The 25646-nt window shown below is 49.2% G+C and overlaps 2 protein-coding genes across 5 annotated transcripts in view; one reads left to right on the top strand and one right to left on the bottom strand.

Moving 5' to 3' along the window:
• Positions 1–22575, top strand: part of IFT172 (intraflagellar transport 172) — a 33004-nt gene extending 10429 nt beyond the window's left edge. Inside the window, exons 12-48 of one of the 3 annotated variants that reach the window (XM_052688012.1) lie at positions 657–710; positions 1295–1398; positions 2048–2133; positions 2615–2727; positions 3686–3853; positions 4118–4254; positions 4616–4723; positions 5249–5333; positions 5655–5747; positions 6072–6149; positions 7054–7302; positions 8653–8731; positions 9136–9256; positions 9690–9834; positions 9907–9996; positions 10380–10477; positions 12334–12469; positions 12547–12663; positions 13050–13192; positions 13898–13991; positions 14238–14302; positions 14425–14605; positions 15121–15230; positions 15505–15634; positions 16120–16218; positions 16560–16669; positions 17029–17092; positions 17336–17422; positions 18365–18481; positions 18609–18719; positions 19316–19435; positions 19978–20073; positions 20537–20596; positions 21084–21182; positions 21440–21593; positions 21816–21907; positions 22042–22575. In XM_052688012.1, coding sequence (XP_052543972.1) covers positions 657–710; positions 1295–1398; positions 2048–2133; positions 2615–2727; positions 3686–3853; positions 4118–4254; positions 4616–4723; positions 5249–5333; positions 5655–5747; positions 6072–6149; positions 7054–7302; positions 8653–8731; positions 9136–9256; positions 9690–9834; positions 9907–9996; positions 10380–10477; positions 12334–12469; positions 12547–12663; positions 13050–13192; positions 13898–13991; positions 14238–14302; positions 14425–14605; positions 15121–15230; positions 15505–15634; positions 16120–16218; positions 16560–16669; positions 17029–17092; positions 17336–17422; positions 18365–18481; positions 18609–18719; positions 19316–19435; positions 19978–20073; positions 20537–20596; positions 21084–21182; positions 21440–21593; positions 21816–21907; positions 22042–22311 — 4263 coding nt within the window. In that variant the 3' untranslated portion in view covers positions 22312–22575. Of the gene's footprint in view, positions 1–656; positions 711–1294; positions 1399–2047; positions 2134–2614; positions 2728–3685; positions 3854–4117; positions 4255–4615; positions 4724–5248; positions 5334–5654; positions 5748–6071; positions 6150–7053; positions 7303–8652; positions 8732–9135; positions 9257–9689; positions 9835–9906; positions 9997–10379; positions 10478–12333; positions 12470–12546; positions 12664–13049; positions 13193–13897; positions 13992–14237; positions 14303–14424; positions 14606–15120; positions 15231–15504; positions 15635–16119; positions 16219–16559; positions 16677–17028; positions 17093–17335; positions 17423–18364; positions 18482–18608; positions 18720–19315; positions 19436–19977; positions 20074–20536; positions 20597–21083; positions 21183–21439; positions 21594–21815; positions 21908–22041 lie in introns of those variants that run through there. The other 2 variants (XM_052688022.1, XM_052688032.1) reach the window with 2 other exon arrangements.
• KRTCAP3 (keratinocyte associated protein 3) lies at positions 22519–25617 on the bottom strand. Of its 2 annotated transcripts, XM_052688968.1 has the most exons (6): positions 25372–25617; positions 25212–25271; positions 23614–23814; positions 23298–23432; positions 23059–23131; positions 22519–22979 (listed from the first exon to the last, which is right to left on the bottom strand). In XM_052688968.1, the coding sequence occupies exons 1-5, from the start codon at positions 25588–25590 to the stop codon at positions 23066–23068; spliced, it is 681 nt and encodes a 226-aa protein (XP_052544928.1). In that variant the 5' UTR covers positions 25591–25617; the 3' UTR covers positions 22519–22979; positions 23059–23065. The 2 variants fall into 2 exon arrangements, with proteins under 2 accessions (XP_052544928.1, XP_052544937.1); XM_052688977.1 differs by lacking the exon at positions 25212–25271.
• Between the last annotated feature and the right edge of the window lie 29 nt (positions 25618–25646).

Here is a 25646-nt window from a genome sequence, read left to right as displayed (position 1 = left end):
ACATCTGCATCCAGTTGTGATGTACATTCCAGATGTGAGTGTATGAGTTTTATTGTGCTTCTTAAAAAAATTATATGTATATATAATGCATTCATGATCACAGTACCACAGCTTGTGCCAGTACCATTTCCAGTACTTCACAATCCAGACTAAACTGCCCAATGCCTTGAACCTGTGTGCAGAGTGATGAGACCATATGCCAAGTCTGGAAAACCTAGTAGGTAAAATGGCAGTAGGTTAAATGTCTGGCAAAACTATTAAAGACACCCCAGGACATTTTTGCTTTGTTTGCACAAGTGTTTATTCAGTTTATTCAGACCAATGCTATGCTCACAAATCTGTCTGGGAGCAGTAGTTCCCAATTATAGATTAGAGTTGGAAAATACTGCTGAAAACTTAGACAGACTAAATCTCTGTATCAGTTTTCTGCCTAACTGACCACTTGCCTGCTGTAATCACAGCAACTATTGCATTACCTCGTACTCATCTCAAATTCCAGGTGAACAACAGTGTTGACAGCTGAAGGACTGGAATGTGATCACTTGTGCAGGATAGTTCTTGTTATCTGTCCTGGGAGATTAGAGATTAGGGAACCACAATGGTTCCCTCCAAAAGCTGTCAGCCTGGACTGCTCACTCTGTGTCATTGCATTGTAGGTAGCCTGGCAAGGATCTGGAGGGAATGAGAAGTTCTTCTTTGACAATGAGAACGTAAGTTGGATGGGGCAGGGTGCTACCATAAATGGTGGGTAAAGAAGTGTATGCTCTGGCTGAAAAAGTGACAACCACATTCCTGGAAAGTAGTGTTTTTCATCTGCTTCCTGGATTTATCCTCTCCGTGTGCATGCCAATCTGCTTCTCCCCATGTTTGCCTTTTCCACATTTTTCCACATTTGCCAGGTACAGAGCAAGTCCATTGTGAAGACTGTGTAAGCAATAACCACAAAGGAGAGGGGAGAAATAAAAGAAAAATAGGCAGAGAGGATGTTAGAGTACAGAAAACAGAATGTGTTAACTGTCTGGAATCCTATGCTGTTTGGCAAGGCAGGAAGTCTGGACAAGTTTAGATTTATTGTCTGATAGTTCTCAGAATGACAGCTTAGCTCCTCCTGCAGGAGTGACAGGCCCAGAGCTAAACTCAGCAGCCTTGAGACTGTCACAAGAACAGTTCCTTGTTCATCCTAGTGGGTTTGAATTTATACTTGTCTGCAGCAGTCCTTTTCTGCTCACCTCACTGGTAGATATTTGTGCTTACCTGGCGTTTCTGTAAGAGTGAATTCCTCTTTCTCTTACAGGTCTGCATGATCTTTAATGCAGGGGAGCTGACACTGGTAGAATATGGAAGCAATGACATCTTAGGGTCTGTCCGCACAGAGTTTGTGAATCCTCATCTGGTCAGGTAAGTGTGATACCTGCCTGTGCAGCCAGTGCTGACATTGTGGGAGTGACACTTGGAAGTGTCCCACCCTGCAGAACGTAGCTCACGGGCACTGGGACCTGAGCACACATTGCTGCATGTTTTCTGAGTAGTCATCTGGCAGTGACCAACGGTGGGGTTTAATTGCTGTGTTGTGATTAAGGGGCACTTGTAGAGCCCATTTTCCTTTTTGTTTATTCAAGCCTGACTTGGTTATTGCCTGAAAAGGAACCAGTGCGTGTACTCAGGCATTTCTGTATCCAGTTGATCCTAGTATGACATTGCTGGGGACTTCAGGTGCAAGTGGGAGCTCCTCTGTCTCTCTAAAATATCATACTCCCTTTACTAATTCGGGAGGAGAGTAAGGAAGATCATGGGCTGCTCAGAGGTGGAAGCGTCGTAACTAATTTGCTATTGGGAACCAATATGGGTCCAAAGGGGCAGCTTCTGGAATGAAGCCATGAGTCAGAAGCATTGTAGGTATTGTACAAGAGTCACAGGTCAAAGAACTACAAGAGGCTCCATGTGTTGAGGGTAACTGCAACTAAGTCTTGCAGGGGGAGGATGGGGTTTGATCCTTTGAATGTAGAGAGCAGTAAAGGTAACAGTTATCATTCCTTCCAAATAACAGTGTCCGTATCAATGAGAGGCAACAGAGAGGCGTGGAGGAGAACAAGAGACTGGCTTATTTGATAGACATCAAGACTATAGCAACAGGTGAATGTAAACATCACTCACTCCCCTGCATTTTGCTGGCCTCCTCAGTTCCTTTGCACGCACCGTGCCAGACAGCATATCCCTGGAGGCCCTCTTTGCATTCACAATATCAGGCAGCAGATTCCTGAAGGCTCATTTCACATTCACTCTGTCTGTCAGCAGATCACTAGACACCAGATTTGGAAGGTTAGCTGCCTTGTGTAGGCACAGCTGTGGAGTGGCTGTCACTGTGCCCAGGACCCAAGGTTCTGTAGTGCCTGTGATCTGTGCATGCTCACAGAAAGGTGGAGGGATTTACTGTTGCTGATGAGGCTCCAAGATAAATGTCACTGCATTATGCTTTTCATGTTGCAGTGTGTTTGCTAGTGGGTCCTGCAGTGTTTAAGTCCCAGATACCTGATCCCTATAGGGCAACATTGAGTGTTCAACACCCTGGGACACATCAGGTATTTAACACTGTTATTTCTTTTTCTTTCCCAAGTGGACCTTGTAGGTAACTACAGTGTTGGCACTGTCAGCCACGACAGCAAGATTGATTGGCTGGAGCTGAATGAAACAGGTCACAAACTGCTCTTCAGGGACAAGAAGATGAGGGTAAGGCCAGGCAGGGCAGCGTGGTGAGGTGGCACACTGTGGGAGAAGTAAAGACAAGTACGCCTGAGTTCAGGGAGAGAAATGAGAAACATATGAAGTACTCCTTACTTCTTGACCACTTCTTAGGAAAAACAGACCGTGTTCAGACTGCAGGAGCTGGCAGCATCATATGTTTGGATTTTAATCGTAGCTCACTCTGAAGTTAGTTACTTGACATCTTCCTCCATCTCATTACTCCTTAAAATACAGATCATAGACTCTTTTGCTGGGAGAGGGAGGCAAGTGAGTGAATCTCAGGATGAGGACTCCAATGTTGTACTTGCACATCAATTTAAAAAGGCATTTTCTGCTTGATTTACATCTGTAAGATGAACTCTAATTCTCTAAAACAACTTAGTCACAACCAAATAGCATGTCCAATATGACCTTTGGCTTGTGCTAATTCCCTGGGAACATAGCCTGGAAGAGTGTTAGTAAGCCCAGGGCAAAGCTATGCCCAAAATGATGGTAACAGTTTCACAAACACCCTCTCAGCTTGTTGGCAGCAGTCCTTGCAATAAGATTTTACACAGGATGGACAGAATTGCAGAGTAAGGCTTGCTTGGTCCCCTAGCCTGTTTGAGGAAGGTTTTAGAAGACCATTCTCCTGTTAGAGCTCTACAAAAGATATATTCTGATTTACTTATTTATGAGCTTGTTAATAAGGAAGGCAGAGTCTGAGCATGCTGCTTCAAATATGCAAATATTTAAAAAGATCTCAAGTAAGATCTCTTGAACAGTAATATGTACAAATAAAAGAGTGTGGAAGTTCAAGCAACATATCCTGGAAAAAAGTTTAACTCCTGGTTGGTTATATCTCTTTCCAATATTCTTGCTCAGATGTTGCTAACAAGTTCATGTCAGTTAGCAGCCCAGCCATGAGCCATACCAAACCTTTTTCTCCACTTTCCCCATCTAGTTGCAGCTGTATGACATTGGAAGCAGCACCAAGACTACCATTTTGAACTACTGCTCCTATGTGCAATGGGTCCCAGGCAGTGATGTGGTGGTGGCTCAGAGCAGAAACAACCTTTGCATTTGGTATAACATCGATGCTCCTGAACGAGTCACCATGTTTCCTCTGAAGGTAAAAAAGTCTTTGATTTCCTCCATCAGTTTCTGTTGTGTCTTGCTTACATGTGTGGGAATAGGCAAAATGGTATTGTGAACAGTGGACAGAAGGGAACTACTGGTTTCTCCTGGACAAAATATGAACTCATCTGTCTCGTATTGCTCTGCCAGAAATGCTCTGGTAGAGCTTTCACAGTTGGTATAGAACTGTCCTCATGTCATTACTGCCCTACACACCCCCAGACAACATGGGAGTGTTGACAGCTGGCACTCTTTTTAGGGAGATGTTGTGAACTTGGAACGGAGTGATGGAAAGACTGAAGTGATTGTGTCTGAGGGAGTGAACACTGTGTCCTACACACTAGATGAAGGTCTCATAGAGTTTGGAACTGCCATTGATGATGAGGATTATCACAGGTAAGTGCTAGATAAGCCATGTGGTTATGGCAGGTACTCCACATCACTTAGCAGACATTTGAGGGTCTATAATCCATGAATTACACATGCACAACTTTCCATGCTGAGTTGAGGTTCAGCTACAGAGAGTGATTTTGATGCAGGATGTGGCTGTAACACACAGTGGAGTCCTTCAGCAGTGAGTACTCAGCTTTGTCATCACCTTCACTGATTTTTTTTCCCTACGTGTCAGGCCTTGTTTTATACAGTTTTCTTCAGAGCTCATCATACCCATCTGTTTTCAGTGCAACTCTTGTTAGGGAGCTCTAGTCAAAGAGCTCTTCTGTTCTGTCACTGAAAGTCTGCAAATCTTTGTCTCAAGGGCTACTGCATTTTTGGAGACACTGGAAATGTCAACAGAGACTGAAGCCATGTGGAAGACCCTAAGCAAACTAGCTTTGGAAGCTAGACAGCTGCACATAGCAGAGAGGTATGGGAAAAAGCTAATTCATCTTTCTGGCCTGAATACTCTCTCTGCTGAGTCCCTCACAGAATCCAGGGTCTAACTAAAGATGTGACTTTCTGTATGACCTGCAAGGTTTATTGCATCAAAGAATGAAGTGTTCTCTATTCCAGGCAATGACTTTGCCCTTTAGTCCTAGACAGTAATGACAGTACTGGAGTCAGGAGAGTGTCACTTTGTAGCATAAACTTTTGCTGATAGCAACTCAAGCCAGTGCAGCAGCAAGGTTTCAGAGACCTGGTAGACTGGGACAAACTCTGCACATCTGTCTCTGAAGCGTAGAGGGTTGAAGCCATGTCCATGGCTTCCCCACAAACCAGGGCTAGAGGGCACATCTGAACGTGGACCTTGGCAAAATCTTTCTGTTGAGGTGAGGCTACCCATCTCAACACCTTCCACTGCATGACTTTGCTGCTGTGGTTCTGATTTTGTTGTCTTAAACTAAAGGTGCTGACAAACCCCTTAGTGACTAATTACTTTGGTTTTTCAAAGGTGCTTTGCAGCTCTGGGCAATGTGGCAAAGGCTCGATTTCTGCATGAAACCAACGCTATTGCTGACCAGGCAGCTCAAGAGCATGTGAGTCAAACCTTTTCTCCTGTTCAGGGTAGTCACATCCCTGTAAATACTTGCATACACGTTACCTGGTGTCCGAGTCCCACAGTATACTGTTACAGACCAGGACTTAGTCTTGTAGAATCTGCTGACATAATTCTTCATCCAGGTCTTCTGGCTGTCCGTTGCATACTGTGCTGCTCCTATCTTCTCACTTCTGTGATTCACACCCGTCTTCTTCAGTTTCTGTAGTGACACAGACCCTACCTGCATTCCCTTCCCTTGTACCATATCCAGAGCCTTTCACCCAGTAAAAACAACTGAGCTAACTGTAACTGCCTGCAGGGTGGGGATGGGACAGACCATTACCTGGTGCGTGCCCGCTTGGCCATGCTAGACAAGAACTACAAGCTGGCTGAGATGATCTTCCTGGAACAGGTGAGTGAAGGAACAAGGAGCAGAAAAGATCTCACTTATTTCTGAGCAGAATAATTTGTGATCTGAGAGTGATTTCTGAGAAGAAAGATTGCTTGTTCCTGGGAGAAATTTTTTTTTGCCCTGGCATAGAAGGAGATGTTCTGTCTTTCAAGATGTAGAGCGTAAGATTGCTGGAAGAGAGTGAGGAAGAATCAATAACCATGTAGAGGGCATGATTCACATGTTCAAATGTTTCTTACATTTCTCACCTACCTGCTGTGAGAGTTCAATGGCAATATGTCTGCTAATGAACCCTTCAGCTTGACAATTTGCTCTTTAATACAGAATGCCACAGAAGAAGCCATGGACATGTACCAGGAGCTGCACATGTGGGATGAATGCATTGTGGTCGCTGAGGCAAAGGTACAGAATATAGTTTCTCTGGTCTGTGGTCTGTGCTTATTTGGCAAGTCTCCTGGTTCAGAGCCCAGTTAGTGTCTAGGTGCACTTCACCTGGCCTCTCAGGGTCTCACATCTGCTTGTAAAGGCTCCCAAAGAGACTCTGAGCTTGCCTTGGAGATCCCCCATCTGATTCAACTCCAGATGGTGGGGTTGTTGCATGAAGGAGCCTTGACTGCTAAAGAAATGGGAGATTCTTGCCATCAGAAAGATAGTCCAGGTCATAGAACTGAGAGAGCAAGGCACAAGTGTGGAGATTTGGATGTAGAGAGAATTAATTATTGTGCTAGATACAAAGTGATGTCCCTAAGACACAGCAAGTGCAGAAATCAGCAAGATAGCTGTTAATGGCAAAAGACCAGGTTTGGGGATGAGTAGATCTTTGTTCCAACACCAAACACGTGCTTTTATTTTCTAGAGTTTAGCATTACATGGCTAGAGGGGCAGGGTGCATTAGAGATGTGGTTTAGACAAGATTATGCTAGCCCAATTTGTCCACAAGAAAGAACGCAAGAATAAAATCAGTGGGTTCTTCATGATCATGCAACTGACAGTCAAGGAATAAAATATCAAGGAATGTCTCAGTGTGATAAAAGAGGAATGTAAGGGGAGGTTGCTTTGATGGAATTACAAACTTGGTGAATAGTGAGGAAGAAAGGGTAATGAGATGGATTTGGAAGTAGCTGGGGCTTTGCAAAAGAATGAGTAATGCAGTGGTACACTGGGCTTTTTTGTTTTCTGCTAGCTACAGTTGCTTAGTTTAACTGGGCAGCAAGATTTCTGGTGCCATGAGCTATTCAGAGCCTGCAGGAGGAGCAGGACAACACTTGCCTTTGTTCAGCTCAACCAACGGTGCATTTTTCAACAGGGACACCCGATGCTGGATAAGCTGCGTCGGGGTTACTACCAATGGCTGCTGGATACCCAACAGGAAGAGAAGGCTGGGGAGGTCCAGGAGGGACAGGGGGATTATCTGGCAGCTGTCAGCTTGTACCTGCGGGCAGGGCTGCCAGCTAAGGCAGCACGGCTGGCCATGAACAGAGATGAGCTCATGACCAATGGGGATGTCATCAATAGGATCTCCACAGCACTGATCAGAGGAGAACTGTTTGAGCAGGTAACTGGTCCTCCCCACTGGGCCTTCCTAGTAGTATGAAAGCTCTTACCTGTCCTCTGCATCTGTGAGATTGAGAGGACTGCAGCAGATGCAATTCTGTGTTGATAAATTCACGTTTGACATTTAGTAGGAAATCCTAACTGCATCCATCATACACAGATGAAGCCTACAATTGTTTTCTTAGTCAGGAAAAAGATCACAGCTCCCTGATGGCAAGTCTCCAAAGCTGAGCGTTCAGTAACAGCCAAGGAGGCCTCTGGGAGACCAGGAACCAACTGGAAAAGGAGTTGCCAATGAAACAGAAAACTTGATACCACTGCAGAAATGCACAGTGCTTTCTCACAGCAGAATAAAAAATGATGGTACAGCTTTCAAATAGATAGTCTAAATGAAAAAGCTGAAGAACAAAACCAAAGGAGGTTGGGAAGACACTCCAGCACATGAATGTCAGAGAAGGGTAGTGATTGTATCTAATAACACAAGAAACTGGTAACTACTTGTCATTAGGTGTCACTTTTAAAACAGAAGGATGTATTTGACATAGCTCATGATTATGTTGATGTAAGAAAGGAGTGCTCAGTCTGACCCATATACAGCTTGATATCCTGGCCAGGAGTAGCCTCTTGCAGATGCTTGAGAAGGAAGTATAAAGAGCAAGGAAGAAAAACACGTGCTGATGCTTCCTATAGAGTACTTTCATGGCTACCAGCAGCTTGCAGACTATAGTCTACCTGAATGGGAAGATTTATTTTTAGGTTTAAGAGCTTGCCAAATTATTAGTTTAACTATGGGTACTTTTGGATCTACAACATTGGCTGTGAGTTACCCAGTTCAACTGTGCATTGTGTGAAAAATCACTTCTTTCTGCTTACCTATTTTATGTGTCCTGCTTCAATTATGTTTCTCCAGTTTCATTGCACTTTGGGCCTTTTCTGACCATTTCAAATTGACCCAAGAGAAGTATATGCTTCTCATAGAGTCATAGAATCTCTTGAGTTGGAAGGGACCCTTGAAGACCATCTAGTCCAAGTCCCCTGCAAGGAACAGGGACGTTACAGCTAGATCAGGTTGCTCAGAGCCCTGTCCTGCCTGACTTCGAATTTCTCCAGGGATGGGAATGTGTGAGTCCACAGAGAAGACAAGGATCTCAGCACGTGCAATCTTTCCCCAAAGTCCCCTTTGTCTAGGTTAGTCTTGGTCAGTGAGGAAGGCATAACCGATGGAGAAGTCTCTGTGGCAAGGTCTGGTAAGACTGACAGCTCTGTAGGTGGAGGTGGTTGGGTGGATACTGTGGGGAGATGGGAGCTCTAGAAACTGGCAGCCTGTGTTTATCCCAATGTTTGTCATCAGGCAGGAGATCTGTTCGAGAAGGTTGGAAACGCACGGAAGGCTCTGGAGTGCTATTGCAAGGGCAGTGCCTTCCTGAAAGGTACTGACTGTGTGCTGACTACGTTCTACCCCCAGCCCCACCTTTTCCCAGCAGGATCCTGGCTACTCTGGCCTGGTGGCAGAATGAGCTATTGCCCTGGAGCTCAGAGTTGCCTAGTTGCTCTGAAACTTCCACGTATCAGCTCATTCAATGCATGTATTTTCACATAGTCACCCACACAACTCAACGACAAGAGCCTGTTCCCCAAGGCCTTGATCAGGCCGATTGCACCAGCATAGATCCAGATCCAGCCTTCCATAGCGTCCAGATTGCTGGGTAGCCCACTGGAGCTGGACTGGTCTAGGGATTCACCACCCCCCTATCCCCAGTCCAAGGCCTATGTTTGCTTCACAGTTCTGCTTCCTTGCTGGTTTCAGCATATCAGCTTTCATGTCCCCTTACAGCAGTGGAGCTGGCTCGCCTGGCATTTCCTGCAGAAGTTGTGAAGCTGGAGGAGGCATGGGGAGACCATCTAGTGCAGCAGAAACAGCTGGATGCTGCCATTAACCATTATATCGAAGCCAGGTGGGGGCAGGTGATGGCTGTATAACTAGCAGCAGCATATCCTGGTGGGTTGTGTAATTCATATGATTTGCTTAAATCAGTAGGGCTTTTTTTCTGAGTAAGCCCTCAACCTTGTTTTGCCAGTGCTCCTGATACTTTTGTGGTCTGCTTGCCCAGCCATGGATTCCTCACCACTTATCTTTCAAGATCTCTCAGCCCTAATTAGTCTTCTCTGCTGTCCTAGTTCTTAATTATTTTTTTCCCCTAGCTTTGCCAGTTTTCCAGACCTTTGTTCTCATGCTTCCTGAAGGCTGCTTTCTTCTCTGCTGGTACTGTGAAGTTATTCAGGTCCTTCTTGCTGCTCTAACCCTGGAAGAAGAATCAAGAAACTCCCCAGCTCAGCTATAGGAGATGACTGCTGGCTGACTGTAAAAAGTACTGTTTCTGTTGCTAGGTGCTCCATTAAGGCCATAGAGGCAGCTTTGGGTGCCCGGCAGTGGAAGAAAGCCATCTACATTTTGGATTTGCAGGACAAACAGACAGCAGTTAAATATTATCCCAAGATTGCCCAGCACTATGCAGCCCTGCAGGAGTATCAGGTGAGGCCACAGAACACAATCATTGCTGCTCTCTATCCGTTGAGACTGCTGACTATAGTCATCTCACCACAGATCGCAGAGGAGCTGTACATCAAGGGAGACCAGACCAAAGATGCCATTGACATGTACACACAGGCCGGGCTCTGGGAACAGGCTCACAAGGTAAAATCAGAAGCCAGAGTTTCTGGGAACCTCATCCTGCTTAGTGAGTTGTACTTCATCAGCAAGAGGCTTTGTGTGCCAGCATCAAGTGCTGTTTCTAAAGGATCGGTGCAGGGGCATCTGAAAGCAAGAAAGAATTCAGTCCCTTGTATCCACAATCTTCTTTACTTCAGCAGCCCCACGGTGGGTGCACCTGTGACAAATAGTGCTCTCCAAAGGGCCTGGTCCTGTGTGCTTTGATCACACTGACAAATGACAACCAATTCTCTGCAGAGCATGTAGTGTATATGCCTATTTGCAGTAGGAAGGAGATTCATTTTCAACTTCTACTTCACTACTCTGTACCAAGAAAATGCTTGTCCCGTGTGTGTTTGTTTTGGCAGCTGGCAATCAAGTGTATGAGCCAGGAAGATGTGTCTGTTCTCTACATAACCCAAGCCCAAGAGATGGAGAAGCAGGGCAAGTACAAAGAAGCAGAGAGGTGAGCTTTATGATCAGTGCTAGTCCAAGACAGAGCTCTGAAAGTTTGTCTGCAGTGAGAAGGAGCTCTTTCCCTAAATAGGAGCTGAGTTTGGGACTGGGATTTGGAAAGATCCCATGTACTATCATCACATTTAGAGCCCTAGAACTGATATTTCAGAGGTCGTAGGAAGAGAAGTCAAGGAAATATTGATGAATTTTTGTCCACCAGGACAGAAAGGAGATTAAGGTGTCTCATGTAGCAGAAATGAGGCAAGGCTTTTCCCTGTGTGCCACATCTGGTCTGTTGTGGCCATGGAAGTGTTTTTCAGCCAGGTTACTATTTTTGTCAGCTCTAGATTAAGAATGACACCATAAGGTTAGTAGGTACAGGGACAAACACAGCTATCTGATGCCATGGCACCTGATCTCAAGGATGCCAGTACATGAAAGGAAGCATTACAACTGGAAAGGTCACACAGAGTTTAATCCTTTTGGTGGCATATGTAAGTAAGTTGAATTGACACTGTCATGTTATCATTCCACCAGAACTCACAGCCTGAGGTTGGAGGCTGAGATGAAAGCAGGTCACAGAAGCCCAGAGGGTCCCTCCAAGTCAGGACACGGGGTGACCAGTGAGGACAGAGGAAATAACATTACCTTCCAGCAGATGATGGTGGCATAACAGAAGGGCCCTGTCTAAGCAGTGCTCAGCCATGTGGTCTACAACAGTCATGCTGTGTACCAGTGCTGTATATCAGTTATATGCCATGCTGTGTACCAGCTAACAGTGCTGGGCCTGATGTACCCCCATGTACAGTTGGCCAGGGCACACTGCTGACATATTCAGCTTGCTGTCAGTCAGAACCCTTACATCTCTTTTTGTAGGACCACTCTCCAGCCTCTCATCCTATGGTCTGTACATATATCCAGAGTTGCCTCATCTTGACTTGGTCTTGTTAAATTTCATGTGATTGGAGATTGCTCAGCCCCCCAGTTTGTCAGTATCTCTGCAAGGACACTACTCAGGGGGGTCAACAGCTCCTCCCAATTTAGTATTGTCCACAGACTTACCCAGCATATACCTTCAAGTCCTGTAAGTTCTAAGTTAGCAATGAAAAAATTAAAGAGAACTGGCCCTAAGATGGAGCCCTGAGAAGCCCCACTAACGACTGCCTGCCAATCTGACTGTAATCATCTAGGCTCGACCAGTCAGCCAGTTGTTCACCAGTCTTATTATGTATTTGTCTAGATGTATGCTGGACATTTTGTCCACAAGGATACTGTGAGAGACAGTGCAGAAAGCTTTGCTGAAATCCCAAAGGATTGCATCAGCTGGATTCCCTTAGTCAGTTAGATGGGTAACATCATGAAACAGGACTTTCTCCCCACGAATTCATGCTGACTGTGACTAGTGACTGTACTGTCTTTCAAGCATCTTCAGTAACTTCCAGAATAATCTCCTCCATGATTTTACTAGACATCAAAGTGAGGCTGACAGGCATGTAATTAGCAGACTCTTCTTTTTTGCCCTTCTTGAAAACTGGGACAACATTTGCCAGCTTTCAGCCAACTGAGATCTCTCCAGATTCCCAAAACTGTTGGAAAATAATTGAGAAAGGTCCCACAGTAATAATATCCAGCTCCTTGAGTACCCTGGGATGATTCCCATTGGGTCCCATAGACTTACATGCATCCAATTGGAGCAGCAAATCCTGCACAAGTTTGGTGTTGGCTGTGAGTTTATTGTTCCTGCAGTCGTGGTCCTCCAGGAATGCCTTCTGACAGTGAGCCTACGATGTCCCTGCTGGATGCAGAGAGAATACAGGGCTGCGTACCATCTTCAGCTGAGTCTTGTGAACATGCTTGTGTTTCCAGGCTGTACATCACTGTGAATGAACCTGATTTGGCCATCACTATGTACAAGAAGTGTAAGATGTACGATGAGATGGTTCGCTTGGTAGCCAAGTACCACAAGGACTTACTCAGTGACACCCACCTACACCTGGGCAAGGTGAATGCATCTCACGGCCAGGGATCAGGTAGGGCAAGCAAGGGTAAGTGTCACTAATTCATTGCTTCTAATTGCAGGAGCTGGAGGTAGAGGGACGTTTACAGGAGGCTGAGTACCACTACCTAGAAGCTAAGGACTGGAAGGCCACAGTGAACATGTACAGAGTGAATGACATGTGGGAGGAAGCCTACAGGGTAATGATCAGCTATCCTGCCATGCAGGGTTGCAGGATTCCAGTAGGAATTGCCCTGTCCATATTCACCACAAAATGTGCAGGCTTGATGTGGACTATCTCACTTATCTCATGTATCTCACATATGTGGCACAGCAATGAAGGTCTTTGTGCCACTGCTGTGCCTCTAACTGCTCTGCAGTATTGCACTCCAAAAGCAGGCCTGGACTACTAGCCACTGTGCAGCACTGGCATTTCAGCCTTTGTCTCATTCTCCTTAGCCCAGTGGTGGCTACAGAAGGGCTCCTCGGGAGAGAGCAGCTGGTGCAAGAGGGTAAGTCCTGGCTCAGCCTGCTGAAGTAGAAATTGATGCATTGTGTTTTTTTCTGCTTTCTTGGCTTTGGATAGGTGGCCAAGGCACATGGTGGGGCAAACTCCTATAAGCAAGTGGCCTATATGTGGGCAAAGAGCCTGGGTGGAGAGGCAGCTGTGAAACTCCTCAGTAAATTTGGACTTCTGGAGATGGCCATTGACCATGCAGCTGACAGTGGGTAAGTGGGTCCTTCAGCCCAACACTTCATCACCTGAGAAAGATGGAATGGCCCAAGATATGTGCATGTGTGTGATAGCTGCAGGTCAAGGATATGGCATATCTTCCCATGCTTCTTCCTTCATGCTCTCCCCTGCCCATACCTTGTGCTTCCTGACACTCTGTCCTTGGCACAGAGGACTTAAAAGATAAGTCTTGTTCACCTGTCAGTCTCATAAATGTAAAGTCTGAGGTGGGCAGACAAAAGAAATTTTCCCTTTAACTTGAACAGAGAGATCTTGTGAGAGCCTCTGAACACAGGGGAAGGTATTCCTCATGCTACCATAAGTAACTGCTTTCCAGAAGTGTTTTGGCCCCACTCTGCAGCTGCCCAGGCATGTGTCTGCACTGCCATCCACAGTGCTGCTTTGCCCCAGCTCTCCCACTTCTCTGGGCTCCTGGAAGCTTTGTGACCCCCCTTTAGGGCTGAACAAAGGGCCTCTGGCACTTAGAGCAAGTGTGAAGGAGCTGAATCTCCTTAGTGGGAGCCAAAAAAGTTCCTAGGTTTTGATCAAGAGCAGGAGTAGTGGCCATTCACTTGAAATCCCCCAGGCTCCCCCCTCTCCTCTCCCTGTGTCTTGTGCTCTGTTTGATGTCTCACTCTTGATGAAAGCATGCCCTTGCAGCACACAGTCCTTCTGTGACCCTGTTTTCTCTTTCGTTTCAGTGTCTTTGAATTTGCTTTTGAACTGGCTCGCCTCTCCATGAAGCAGAAGATGCCAGAGATCCACTTAAAATATGCCATGTTCTTAGAAGATGAGGTAATTTTACCACTTGGAATAGGCAGAAGCCCCCTGGCCACTCGGGTAATCAAACAGTTCCCCTGAAGGGCTACTGCAGAAGGCACTTCTGTGGCTGCAGACACTGCTCACCTCCATAGCTATAGTCCCAAGCTTTCACACACCTCTCTGTTTCACAAATTCTCTCTTCCTCATGGTAAGTTGAGGAAGTCATGTGCTGTTATCAGGAGAGAAAAGCGTGCACATAAACTCCTCCTTCTTTCCTAGGGCAAATTTGAAGAGGCTGAAGCAGAATTTATTAAAGCTGGAAAACCCAAGGAGGCAGTGCTAATGTATGTAGTCTTCCTGCTTTTGTACTGCTGCATCTCCCTGTCTGGTGCCAGCCTGATTGCTTCTCCAGCACTGCTCTGCCTCCTGCTGTGCCTCTTATTACATCTCCTGTCGATCCTCCTAGGTTTGTGCATAACCAGAACTGGGATGCTGCACAGCGTGTGGCTGAGGCTCACGACCCAGACAGCGTGGCTGATGTGCTTGTAGGACAGGCACGTTTTGCTTTTGAGCAAAGAGAGTTCCAGAAAGCAGAGGCCTTCCTCCTGCGAGCACAGAGACCTGAGCTGGCAATAAAGTACTACAAGGTGAGCGTTGACTGTGGCAGGATCGTTGTCTTTGTCCTTGGTTGACAGCCCGGTTTCTATGGAGGAGTAAAATCCAGCTCCTTTCAGCTTAGTAGCCAAAGAGAAATGTTTACACGGGTGCTTGCTAGTATAACTTAAATCTGGCCTTTTCTTAGAAAGCTAATCTGGCAAGAATTTCACAGCATATCTTAGCTGTTCCACAGCTCTGGGAGAAAGTACCTTGCCAGAAAGGTGTGGGTAAGCCTCAGGGATGATGTGAGTGGTGAGTTTGAGGACTGTAAGAGACTATTCCATAGAGTTAGCTAGGATGAATGTGGAATCTTCCCCTGAAATTGCCTGGGTGAGTGGTGCCATTTCAACCAGCAGAAGAATTGGATGACATTGCTGTGGTTGTTCCTCCCAATGGATCCTCTGGCAAGGTGACACGAGAGGCAGTATGTTTTGTCATGTCGGGAGAGCAGTGGACCCTGGTGAACTGCTGGGGAAAGCTTCTCCTTTCTGGTGTGCTGCTGCAGGAGGCTGACATGTGGAGTGAAGCCCTGCGGATCTGCAAGGAATACGTGCCTGGTCGGCTGGAGGAGTTACAGAAGGAGTGTGGCAGGGAGGCTGCCAAGAAGGGCTCAGGGTAAGTATTGTGCTCAGGCTGCAGGGAGCAGACTGCTTGCTCTTTCCCTAGGCCGTTGATCTGCCAGGTCTCCAGTGTTGCCAGTGCATCTCCCCAGGTTCCTTAATCATACTCTCTTGAGTGTTAGCTGTGTGCGTTCTTTGACACACACACAGCCCCCTTTCCCTTCTGAGGTCTCTGACTTAATTTTGCTTGCACCTCCCTGCCAGTGCTGTCTGCAGGATTTCTGTGGCAGCATCACAGTCTTGTTCACAGCCTGTGTTTCTCCCTACAGAGGAACAGAAGGGCTGCTGGAGCAGGCACGGGAGTGGGAACAGGCAGGGGAATATGCCAGGGCAGTGGACTGCTATCTGAAGGTGCAGGATTCCAGCAACAGTGTCCTGATGGAGAAATGTTTGCTGAAGGTGTGATTCCCTTCATCTGCTCTACTATCTAGGAGGCTTCCCCATATACCTCAGTCACTGCAGGACACAAGAGAGCCATCAGTGACCATTCTCTTGAGCCCAAACAGGTTGTCCTCTTACCTCATGCTGTGCTGACATCCTTGCTGCAGCACGATGTAACCTTTGTGCCTGTATCTCCCTGCACAATGAAGCTAGACTTTATGACATAGACCTTAGCTAACTAAGCGCCCTTTCCTGGCACACATTCACCAGCCTTTGAGTGATGTTCTTGTTGGTACTTTTCACTAGTACCTGTGTCCTTGTATCCACTTCAGTAACAATTCTGTCCTTGTCTAAGCTTCTCTGAATCACTAAAGTGGGCTATCGTTTCTCCTCCTCTTTTTCTACATAGTTCAAGTGCAGCTGACTCTATATTAGCTGGGACTGAGCTCTTCCCAGCTTCATCCCTTTCTCAAACAGCTCTTATTGCTGCTTTCTCTCCACAGGCTGCTGAGTTGGCCATTAAGTTCTTGAGCCAGTCACAGAGCATGGAGGTCACACGGACTGTGGCTCCTCAGCTGGTGGCCATGAAGAAATACAGTTCGGTGAGGGCTGGTGCCTGACACTGTAGAAATAGTGACATAGGAAAGGAGAGCTGTATCCAAGGAGAGGAGGGCAAGTCACATCCAGGGGTGATGGGTGGGTGGCCCACTACAGAGTCAGGCAGTGCTGAGCCATCAGAAAGAAGGAAGGAGGGGAAAGGATCGAGTTCTAGAATGGTATGAGAGACTCAAGCCTTGGGAGGAGACAGAGGAGGGGGTGACTCTTTGAGAAGAGACTTTGTGTCGCTCTGTGTGTTAGGCACTTCCAACAGTGCCAGCTCCAGCCTGGGCTGCAGGGTGCCTTTGGAGTTTTGTTCCTCATGAGACTGTCTCTGCCCTTGCAGGCAGCAGAGCTCTACCTCAACATGGACCTCATCCGAGAAGCCATTGATGCTTTCATTGAAGGGGAAGAATGGAGCAAAGCCAAACGTGTGGCCAAGGAGTTGGACCCCAAGTATGGGGTTGGACTCTTTCAACTTTCTCTCCCACCCCAGCATGGTCCCTTGCCCTGTCCTGTCCTGCTGTCCCTGGGTATTCTGGATTCTCAGAAAAAAATCTTCATTCTCTTTTGTCCCTGTCTTCCCTCTTCTTGATATTCCTGTGCACATACTTCCTGTTGAAAGGTCTGTCATCCCTTTCTGTCCTCACACATATTGGAACGAGCTGCCCAGACTCCTCCTACCTATGTACACAGCTGCAGACTTGAAAGATGTAAAAATCCTTTTTATCTCAAAGCAAAGTTGAACCCAGCCTCTGCACTGATCCAAAGCACTGTTAGTCCTGCTGTGTGTTAAGGCTCTTTTTACTCTGCAGGTCAGAGGAGTACGTGGACCAGCGTTACAAGGAGTATTTAAAGAACCAAGGAAAGGTAGATTCGGTATGTATTTGGGATGTCCAGCAGGACAGGGACAGAGGTCCCCAGGGCCTTCTTTATGGGGCTTTTGCCTAAATATCCATAGGGGAGGATTCTGTATAGGCCTGAGTCATGGTAGATGACCAGATGGGTCGCACTGGATCTCTGCTTCCATAAAGAGGGAGAGACTGTGTGTATGTGAAGAAAAGCTGGAGGTGGATAGGAAACCTTGCCTTCACAGCAAATCTGTGCTGTGTCCATCCACAGTTGGTGGGAGTCGACGTCATGGCTGCTTTGGATATGTATGCAGAGCAGGAGCAATGGGAGAAGTGTCTGGAGGTTGCAGCTAAGCAGGTGAGTGCCTATGTGAGGAGGAGGCTGGGGTGCTTGGCTCTCTGAAGCAGGGACAGCAGGAATGAATGGGCAGAGGCAAATGAGCCTTGTCTGTGGGGAGCACGGGGAGTCACTACAGCAGCTCTAAAACCACCTCTCTGCTGCCCCTGTCCTGGTACACCACACCTAAAAAGGAAGTGTGAGACACCAGAAGCATATTGTGTTTATTTTTTGTGATTGATGGAACACTGAGAAAGCTAAATGAGTTGTTTGGGCTGCAAGTAATTGGCACCAAGGAAACAAAGAGCTTTCTTTCTACATGTTCTTCAGAAGCCTGATGTCAGTTGAAATTAAGGCATCTTTGTCATGAAGGCAAATTTGACATTTTTTGCATTTTTACTGACTGGAAGCAAAAAAAAAATGACCCCAGCAGAATAATAAAAACAGAGAAAAGCAAAATGAAACTGTTTTAGAGCTATTCCAGGATCTGCTTTGGGGATTTGTTTGTGTTCAGTGGCTACTGATAAATGAGCTGCACTAAGGACAGGTGCTGATTCTCTAAAGTTGAGGAATTGCTTCAGACTGAATAACAGCAGGGCAGCCCCTGGGAAAAGTCTGCAGTAACTGCAGTTATCATAGTTAATCCCTGAGGCAAACACTGGCAATTTGGGCAAACAAACAGTGTTGTGCTGTTGGTTTTATTGTTGTTATTTCTAATGCATTAAGCAGCAACCTGAGTTTGGACTACAGTAAACTTGATTTCTTTTTGACTCAGACTTCCCTGTTGATGTGAATGGTTTTTGTTGTAGCAGCTGTTATCTTGGAGAGTCCTGTGATGGTGCTCTAATGATTCAGGAGGCAGCAGTGTTGTTTTTCAGGCTCAATTTATGTACAAGCATCTGACAAGCATTCAGCTCATTAATCTTATGCTTTCAGTTCTTATGTTTTCTGTTTCTTCTCCAGAACTATAAAGTCTTGCACAAGTATGTAGCTCTGTATGCAACCCACCTCATCCGGGAGGGCAGCTGGGACAAAGCTCTGAGCCTGTATGTACAGCATGGAGCTCCCGTCAACCCACAGGTAATGAAGACAGCATAGCATCCCTGTGGAGCTGCCAGAGAGCAGAGCTGCCCTTCCCTTAGCCTGTGCTTAGCAACAGAAGGGCTCCAAACTTTTGTCATTGAGACTTCACTCCTTTGTCTTGCAGAACTTCAACATTTACAAGCGTCTGTTTGTGGAGATGGTGAATGCAGCTGGCATGAACTGTGCTGAGGCATACTCCAGCTGGGCTGACCTGCGTGATGTCCTCTTCAGTCTGGTGAGCGTGGGCCACGGCCACCACTGCCTGTTAAAGTCTGAAGTGCCCACTCCTCATCCTGTACCTATATTCAGCAGCCCAGCTGAGGGAAGGACCCAGAAAAAGCACAGAACTGCTGAGCCTGGAAACATCTTCCCATCTCCCCAGAGCTGCTTCATGGAATCATGGAATTATAGAGTGGCCTGGGTTGAAAAGAACCACAGTGATCATCTAGTTTCAACCCCCCTGCTATGTGCAGGGTCGCCAACCACCAGACCAGGCACAGGGCATTGAGCCCTATGCTCCTTCTCTCCTGTCTCCAAATATCCCAGCCAGAGCCCGTGATGGCCTTTGCTATTTCTGTACCACGAATACCCAACCCCAGCATAAACTAAACCAATCAAACTATCCCATGTTGATCCAAACTGCCCTCCTTGCAGCATTGCCTGTTGCTCTCTCCTTTTCCCACAGCCTCCTCAGTTCAGCACTGTGCAGGACCTGGAGCGCTCAGATCCAGACCTTTCCCAGTCCTTTGAGGTGTCTGGATGTTTCACATCATTCTTTCTCCCAGTTTTTCCACAGTCTTAAGCAGTGCTCCCTGTTCTTCTCTTCTTCAGTGTGAAAATTTAGCAAAGTCAAGTGAGGTGAACACTCCAGCACATGCAGAGTTTGAGACTATGCTGCTGATATCTCACTACTACGCCACCCGCTCCGCTGCTCAGGGTGTGAAACAACTGGTAAGGGTCTTGAAATTCCTTTATCAAGTCAGCACTGTGAGTGCAGGGCTCCATGGGGACATGCAGGTTCAGGGCATGATGACCCAGAGGTGGTTCACAGGGAGCAGGAATTGGTTCCCAACTCAGTGAGGCTTCAGCAATTGGAAAAGAAAGGCAGCCAGAAGGAGGCCAGAGAACAGCAGAGGTGAGAAGGATAAGCCTGGAGGTACACAGTCAATGGGAAAAGACTGAAGGAAGAGATAATAACACATAACTGCTGGAACAGGAAAGAATCTGTTTTCAAAATCTTTGTATGCATTGGATAATTAAGGAATCTAATTACTGCAAGGGAGAGGCAGGTTAGATAGAAAGAAATGCTTTCTAGCATGTTTCCAGCTTGGAATGGCCATGAACAAAAGCTCCTACAATGAAGCCTTTATGTCAGTAATGGTGGGTGCAGAGCTCTGCTACGGGGCCATGGTTACATGATCTCAGGAGATCTCTTCCAGCCTGATTCTTTTCCATGCTTACTGTTGTGGCTTTACTGTCCCTTGTGTCTACAGGACACCGTGGCTGCCAGGTTGTCCATTTCTCTGCTGCGTCACACTGATCTCCTTCCTGCAGACAAAGCCTTCTATGAAGCTGGGATAGCAGCCAAGGTGAGAGCTGTCTGCCACAAGAGCGGCTCAGGGGTTCCAAGCTTTTTCTTCCATGGTCTCCCCCAGCTGCACTGGCATGTGAGCAGCCAGATGCTGGCTTTGGAGGCCTTTCCTCAAACATTTTGTGTTTTATCATGATGTGGCCGAAGAGCAAATCTGAATTAGTAAGGGGACATGACCTGCAGACCCAGACCAGAGCTCTGTTTTGTGGCTCTGCTATTGCAGATGCACGACTCTTCACTGGCCCACCTTGCTCTGGTCACCTAATTGTTACCACCTAACTGTTATGTAATGACTACAGGCTCTGACCTCCTGCCCAGACGTAATGACACACAGCAAGGATAGCAGCATGTTCTTACTGTTTGGTGCTGGCTTTCCAGCCCATCATTCACATGGGAGAGTTGTGGCTGGGAAGATAAACCATCCACTGCCTGGTCTCACTTGTGGTTTCTCTCAACACTAGGCAGTCAACTGGGAGAACATGGCCTTCATCTTCCTGAACCGCTTCCTGGACTTCTCAGATGTGCGTATCTTCTGCTGGGGGAGAGGTTGTGGATGCCCCATCCCTGCAGGCATTCAAGGCCAGGCTGGATGTGGCTCTGGGCAGCCTGGGCTGCTGGTTGGTGACCCGCACACAGCAGGGGGTTGGAACTGGATGAGCACTGTGCTCCTTTTCAACCCAGGCCGTTCTGTGATCTATGATTCTATGACTCATGCTTCAAAATGACAGTAGGCTGTAGGGCTGTGCAGACCCAACATATGCTGAGCCTGACCAGGAGATGCCTGGGGCTGAATGGGGCAGCTACCTGAGCTGGTACTGATGGAGAATGCAGGGCCCTGAACTTGCTCTGTGTGCACATGTGGGGCTATGAAATGCCACCTCCCAGGAAGGCACAGTCCTCACAGCACTGATAGACAGGGGCATTGGTAAAACCACCTTTACAATACAGACTGCAGTGTGAATGCCAAGGATGGTACTGCCTCGAGATCCACCACTTCTCCTTTCTCAGGCCATTGAAGAAGGGAACCTGGATGCTCTGGACCACTCCGATTTTCAAAGCACAGACATTCCCTTTGAAGTGCCACTCCCAGCCCATCAGCACGTGCCTGTGAGTATCATCCCCCTCTGTCAGATCCCTGCAAATGCTGCCTCTCTGAACAGCGACTTGTATGTGGGTGGCACTTCAGAAGATGGAAAAGCAGCCAGGACCATCCACCACAAACACACCTGCAGGCCCTGTTCACATACACCCATGCACTCTCACTATACCCTCTGCTATACACGCTCACTAATGCACATGCCTGCACTCGCTCCCCACTTCTTGCACACACACAGCATACAGTACCCCTGTCCTCTGCCCTGCAGGAGGAGAAGAGAGAGGAGGTCAGGGATTGGGTGCTCACCATGTCCATGGACCAGCGGCTGGAGCAGGTGCTGCCGCAGGACGAGCGTGACACATACGAAGCCTCCTTGGTGGCTGCAGGCACAGGGGTGCACTCCCTGCCCTGTGTGCTTACAGGTAAGCTCTGGGCCAGCTCACAGCTACGCGGGGCGTTGGAGCACTTTGCACCTTGATTTGAGAGGGGTCAGGCAGCACTGTAAGAGGAGCAGGGCAGCTACGTGGCTGCCTTCTACAAAAGTGCCCCGCTGTGAGGAACTGCGCACGGCAGGGAGGGATGCACGAGGCAGGAGGGCTGCTGTGGGGCTTGGCTGGTTGGTGAGGCTGTCACTGTGTGGCCAGGGTACCCCGTGCTAAGGAACAAGATCGAGTTCAAGCGGCCGGGCCGAGAAGCCAACAAGGACACGTGGAACAAGTTCCTGATGGCTGTCAAGGTGAGCCAGGCACTCATTCCCCCATGCTGATAATTAATCATTGTCCCACTGGTGGAGCTACACCAACCCAGGGCCATTTCATTGTACCTCCACTGAATTAATCTCACCGTACCTGGGCACAATACGCCTTGCAGGTGCAGCTCTGCCAGCTCCCAGGTGCCAGTAGGGAGAAGGCAGTCACGCTTCCCCCTCTTCTACTCTGCAGACATCCCACAGCCCTGCATGCCAAGACGTGCTCAAGTTCCTCAGCCAGTGGTGTGGGGGGCTCCCAAGCACCAGCTTCTCCTTCCAGTGAGCCGGACCATCCTGTTCCTCAGCCCCTTCTGCTTCTACCCTCCAATAAACACATCTCAACACTTCAGTGCTCCCGTTTGTCAGGGGATGCAGTGCCCAGGGACATGTAGTTCCTGGAGGACAGAGCCATAGCCCTTCCTCTCACTTCCTTGCCCCTCCACATGACTGCTAACCACGCAGCCTCCATGCTGAGGAGTGAAGCATCACACTGCAGCCTGTGCTGGGAGGCTGGGAGGAAAGGCTGATACACACCTTGCACTGTCCTTCGAGGAGCAGACCCAGCTTCCTGCAAGCATCCACAATGGGGAAACTGCAGCCAATGTAAAAACGAAAACTTTTATTTACTCAAAGAAACAATGGAGGTTTACAAGAAAGGGGTTCTTCGTCTTCTGTTCATCAGCCTGCTTCTGAGCCCCAGCTCTGCATGTGGAGCACCAGCACCAAGGCCAACCCCAGCCATTGCCAGGCCTCAGCACTTCTTCTTGCCCCCACCCTGTCCCTCTGCCTCCCCACAGCTGTGCGTGTAAAGAGATTGACACAGCTTTCGGCGCATCAGGAGGATCCTTATGGCCCAGGAAGGGAGGATAGGGAGGGGTTTCATGAAACACAGCACGTGCTGGGTGAAGGCTGCTGGTGCTTCTGGGCAGTCGATGCCTGGGACCAGCAGGGTTTATCCCAGGGAGGATGGTGGGGTCGTGGGGAGGAGCACAGCCCCATGCCTATGCCTGCAGCAGGTGCAGCATCACCCCACTGTATGACAGCACTTGTGCAGCACCACCTGCAGGGAGAGAGAGTAGGTGTGTTGCAGCCCGTGACCTCCCTGCACTGCAGGGCCGTGCCCACACCACTGCACTCACCTCTCCACTATGCACAGGTCTCAGCCAGCCCCACCAGCAGCTGCCTCTCCTTCACCGTACCTGGCCTGGCCATCTGGAAGAGAAGAGGTGGAGGGCTGCAAAGGAATGCACTAACAGGGGGTGCAGGGAGTGCTGAGGTGAGGTGGGGCAGAGAGCCCTCAGCCCAGTTGGGAGATCCAGCAGTGATGGTAGGTCAATGGTAGGGATGGTAGGGATGCCTGTGTGCGGTTAGGACGTACCTGGTCCTTGCTGTAGCCACGTGCACAAGGGCCGATGCCCTGCAGGACCAGGGCTGCCAAAGAGCACCTTCCAGCCAGCACAGCTTCTGCAGCTGCCAGCAGCACAGAGGGGAACCAGAGCGCCAGGGCCGTGTCCTGCAGAGCAGAAAGTGAGGGATTTTGGGGGGGCACAGACCACAGCGCCCACCCAGAGCTGAGAGGGGCCCATTGAGACCAACGGGGGCCGGGATGGAGGGAAGAGAAAGAGAAAAAAGGCAGAACATTGAGAAAGCAGAAGCAAAGGAGAGGGCCGAGCATCAGGCCCACAGGTACTCACATAGATGCGCGTGGTGTTGAAGGGACAGTCGTTGGTGGCTATGGCTGCGCGGGCATCAGCCGGCAGCGCGGGGCTGTTGCAGCCCGTGACCAGGCGCATCCCACGGCTGTGGATGGTGAGCGCGATGGCCAGCGCCAAGCCCACGCTGCAGGCTGCAGACAGCAGACAGTTCAGCAGGGATACGCCCAGCAGGGCCCAGTGCTGCCAGCATAAGGAGAGCGCGTGAGAGCGGGACCGGCCACAGCTGGGGTAAGAGGTGGGGTTGGGCACAGCGTGGCTCTGCATGGGGTCACTGGGAATCCTGCAGAGGTTTCTGCTAGGCAGATACATGGTGTGCACAGCCCCGGCTCTTGGTGTGCTTCAGCCATCCTCTGGGCTGTGCCTCAAAGAATCACAGAATGGCCAAGGTTGGAAGGGACCTCAAGGATCATGAAGCTCCAATCCCCTGCCACATGCAGGGCCACCAACCTCCACATTTCATAGCAGCCCAGGCTGCCCAGGGCCCCATCCAACCTGGCCTTGAACACCTCCAGGGATGGACGGGGCATCCACAGCCTCTCTGGGCAGCTGTTCCAGCACCTCACCACTCTCTCTGTAAAGAACTTCCCTGACATCCAACCTCAATCTTCCCTCCCTCAACTTCACACCATTTCCCCTTGTCCTGCTGTTATCTGCCCTTGCAAAGAGTTGATTCCCCTCCTGTTTGTAGGCTCCCTTTAGGTACTGCCAGGCTGCATTGAGGTCACCCTGCAGCCTTCTTTTCTCCAGGCTCAACAAGCCCAGCTCCCTCAGCCTGTCTTTGTAGGGGAGGTGCTCCAGTGCTTTGATCATCTTCGTGGCTCCTCTGGACCCTCTCCAGAAGCTCCCTGTCTTTCTTGTACTGGGGGCTCCAGACCTGGATGCAGTACTCCAGATGGGGCCTCATGAGGGCAGAATAAATGGGGACAATCAGCTCCCTGTCCCTGCTGGCCACCCCTCTGCTGATGAAGATCTGATGCCTCACACTGCTTCACCTCACCCGCAGAACCATAGACTGGCCTGGGTTGAAAAGGAGCACAGTGCTCATCCAGTTCCAACCCCCTGCTGTGTGCAGGTCACCAACCAGAAGACCAGGCTGCCCAGAGCCACATCCAGCCTGGCCTTGAATGCCTGCAGGGATGGGGCATCCACAGCCTCCTTGGGCAACCTGTTCCAGTGCCTCACTGCCCTCTGGGTGAACTTCTCCCTAATATCTAATCTAAACCTCCCCTGTTTCAGTTTAAAACCATTCCCCCTATGCTACAGATGCAAAGCCACAGACCACAGAGGCTCCCCCCGGCAGCAATGCCTCACACACCCCTGCCCTGTGAGACATCAGACATGGGGCTACAGCTTTACCCATTAGTTGGAACATTTCTGCCCCAAGCAGCCGCCCAGAGCCCAGGCTGCTGCCCACCCTCCTCCAGCACCACGAGCTGCCACGGCCCCAGCAGCAGAGGCGGAAGGAGCTGCTGGGTCCAAGGTCCAAGGGAGCGGCTGCCCAGAGCACACGGAGCCACGCTGAGGCCCCCGCACAGCTCCATCCCCCCCATCTCCCACCCCGGCAGCCCCGCACTCACCAGGACAGCCCGGGAAAGGTTGCGCGACACCACGATGGCAACGATGCCCACAGCGATGCTCTGCGGGGAAGAGATCCTCGCTCAGCACAACGCCGCAGCTTCACCCGCCCCCACCCCCTCTGGCCCTGCATGGGGTCCATCCGCACCGCACGGCTCTCACCAGCAGCCCGGACACCACGGACACGACGTTGGCCACCGCGTACTCAGGGGTGACGGCACCCTTGGTCCTGGAGACGTGCCGCAGGACGGAGCCGTGCACGATGGCTCCCAACACCAGGGTGCTGTGGCCCAGCACGATGAGACCCAGCCCAGCGCGCATCAGGCGCTGCGGCTCAGCCAGGGGCCCCGGCCACCATCGCCCCGCACGCCTGCCCGCCATGGCTGCCAGCAGCAGCAGCAGCAGGCCGCTCGCAGCTGGAGCCGCCCCGAGGCGGA

This window comes from Tympanuchus pallidicinctus, unplaced genomic scaffold (genome assembly GCF_026119805.1).
Source record: "Tympanuchus pallidicinctus isolate F22 unplaced genomic scaffold, pur_lepc_1.0 scaffold1, whole genome shotgun sequence".
Taxonomy (NCBI): Eukaryota; Metazoa; Chordata; class Aves; order Galliformes; family Phasianidae; genus Tympanuchus; species Tympanuchus pallidicinctus.
This window is presented reverse-complemented; position numbering and strand designations above follow the sequence as displayed.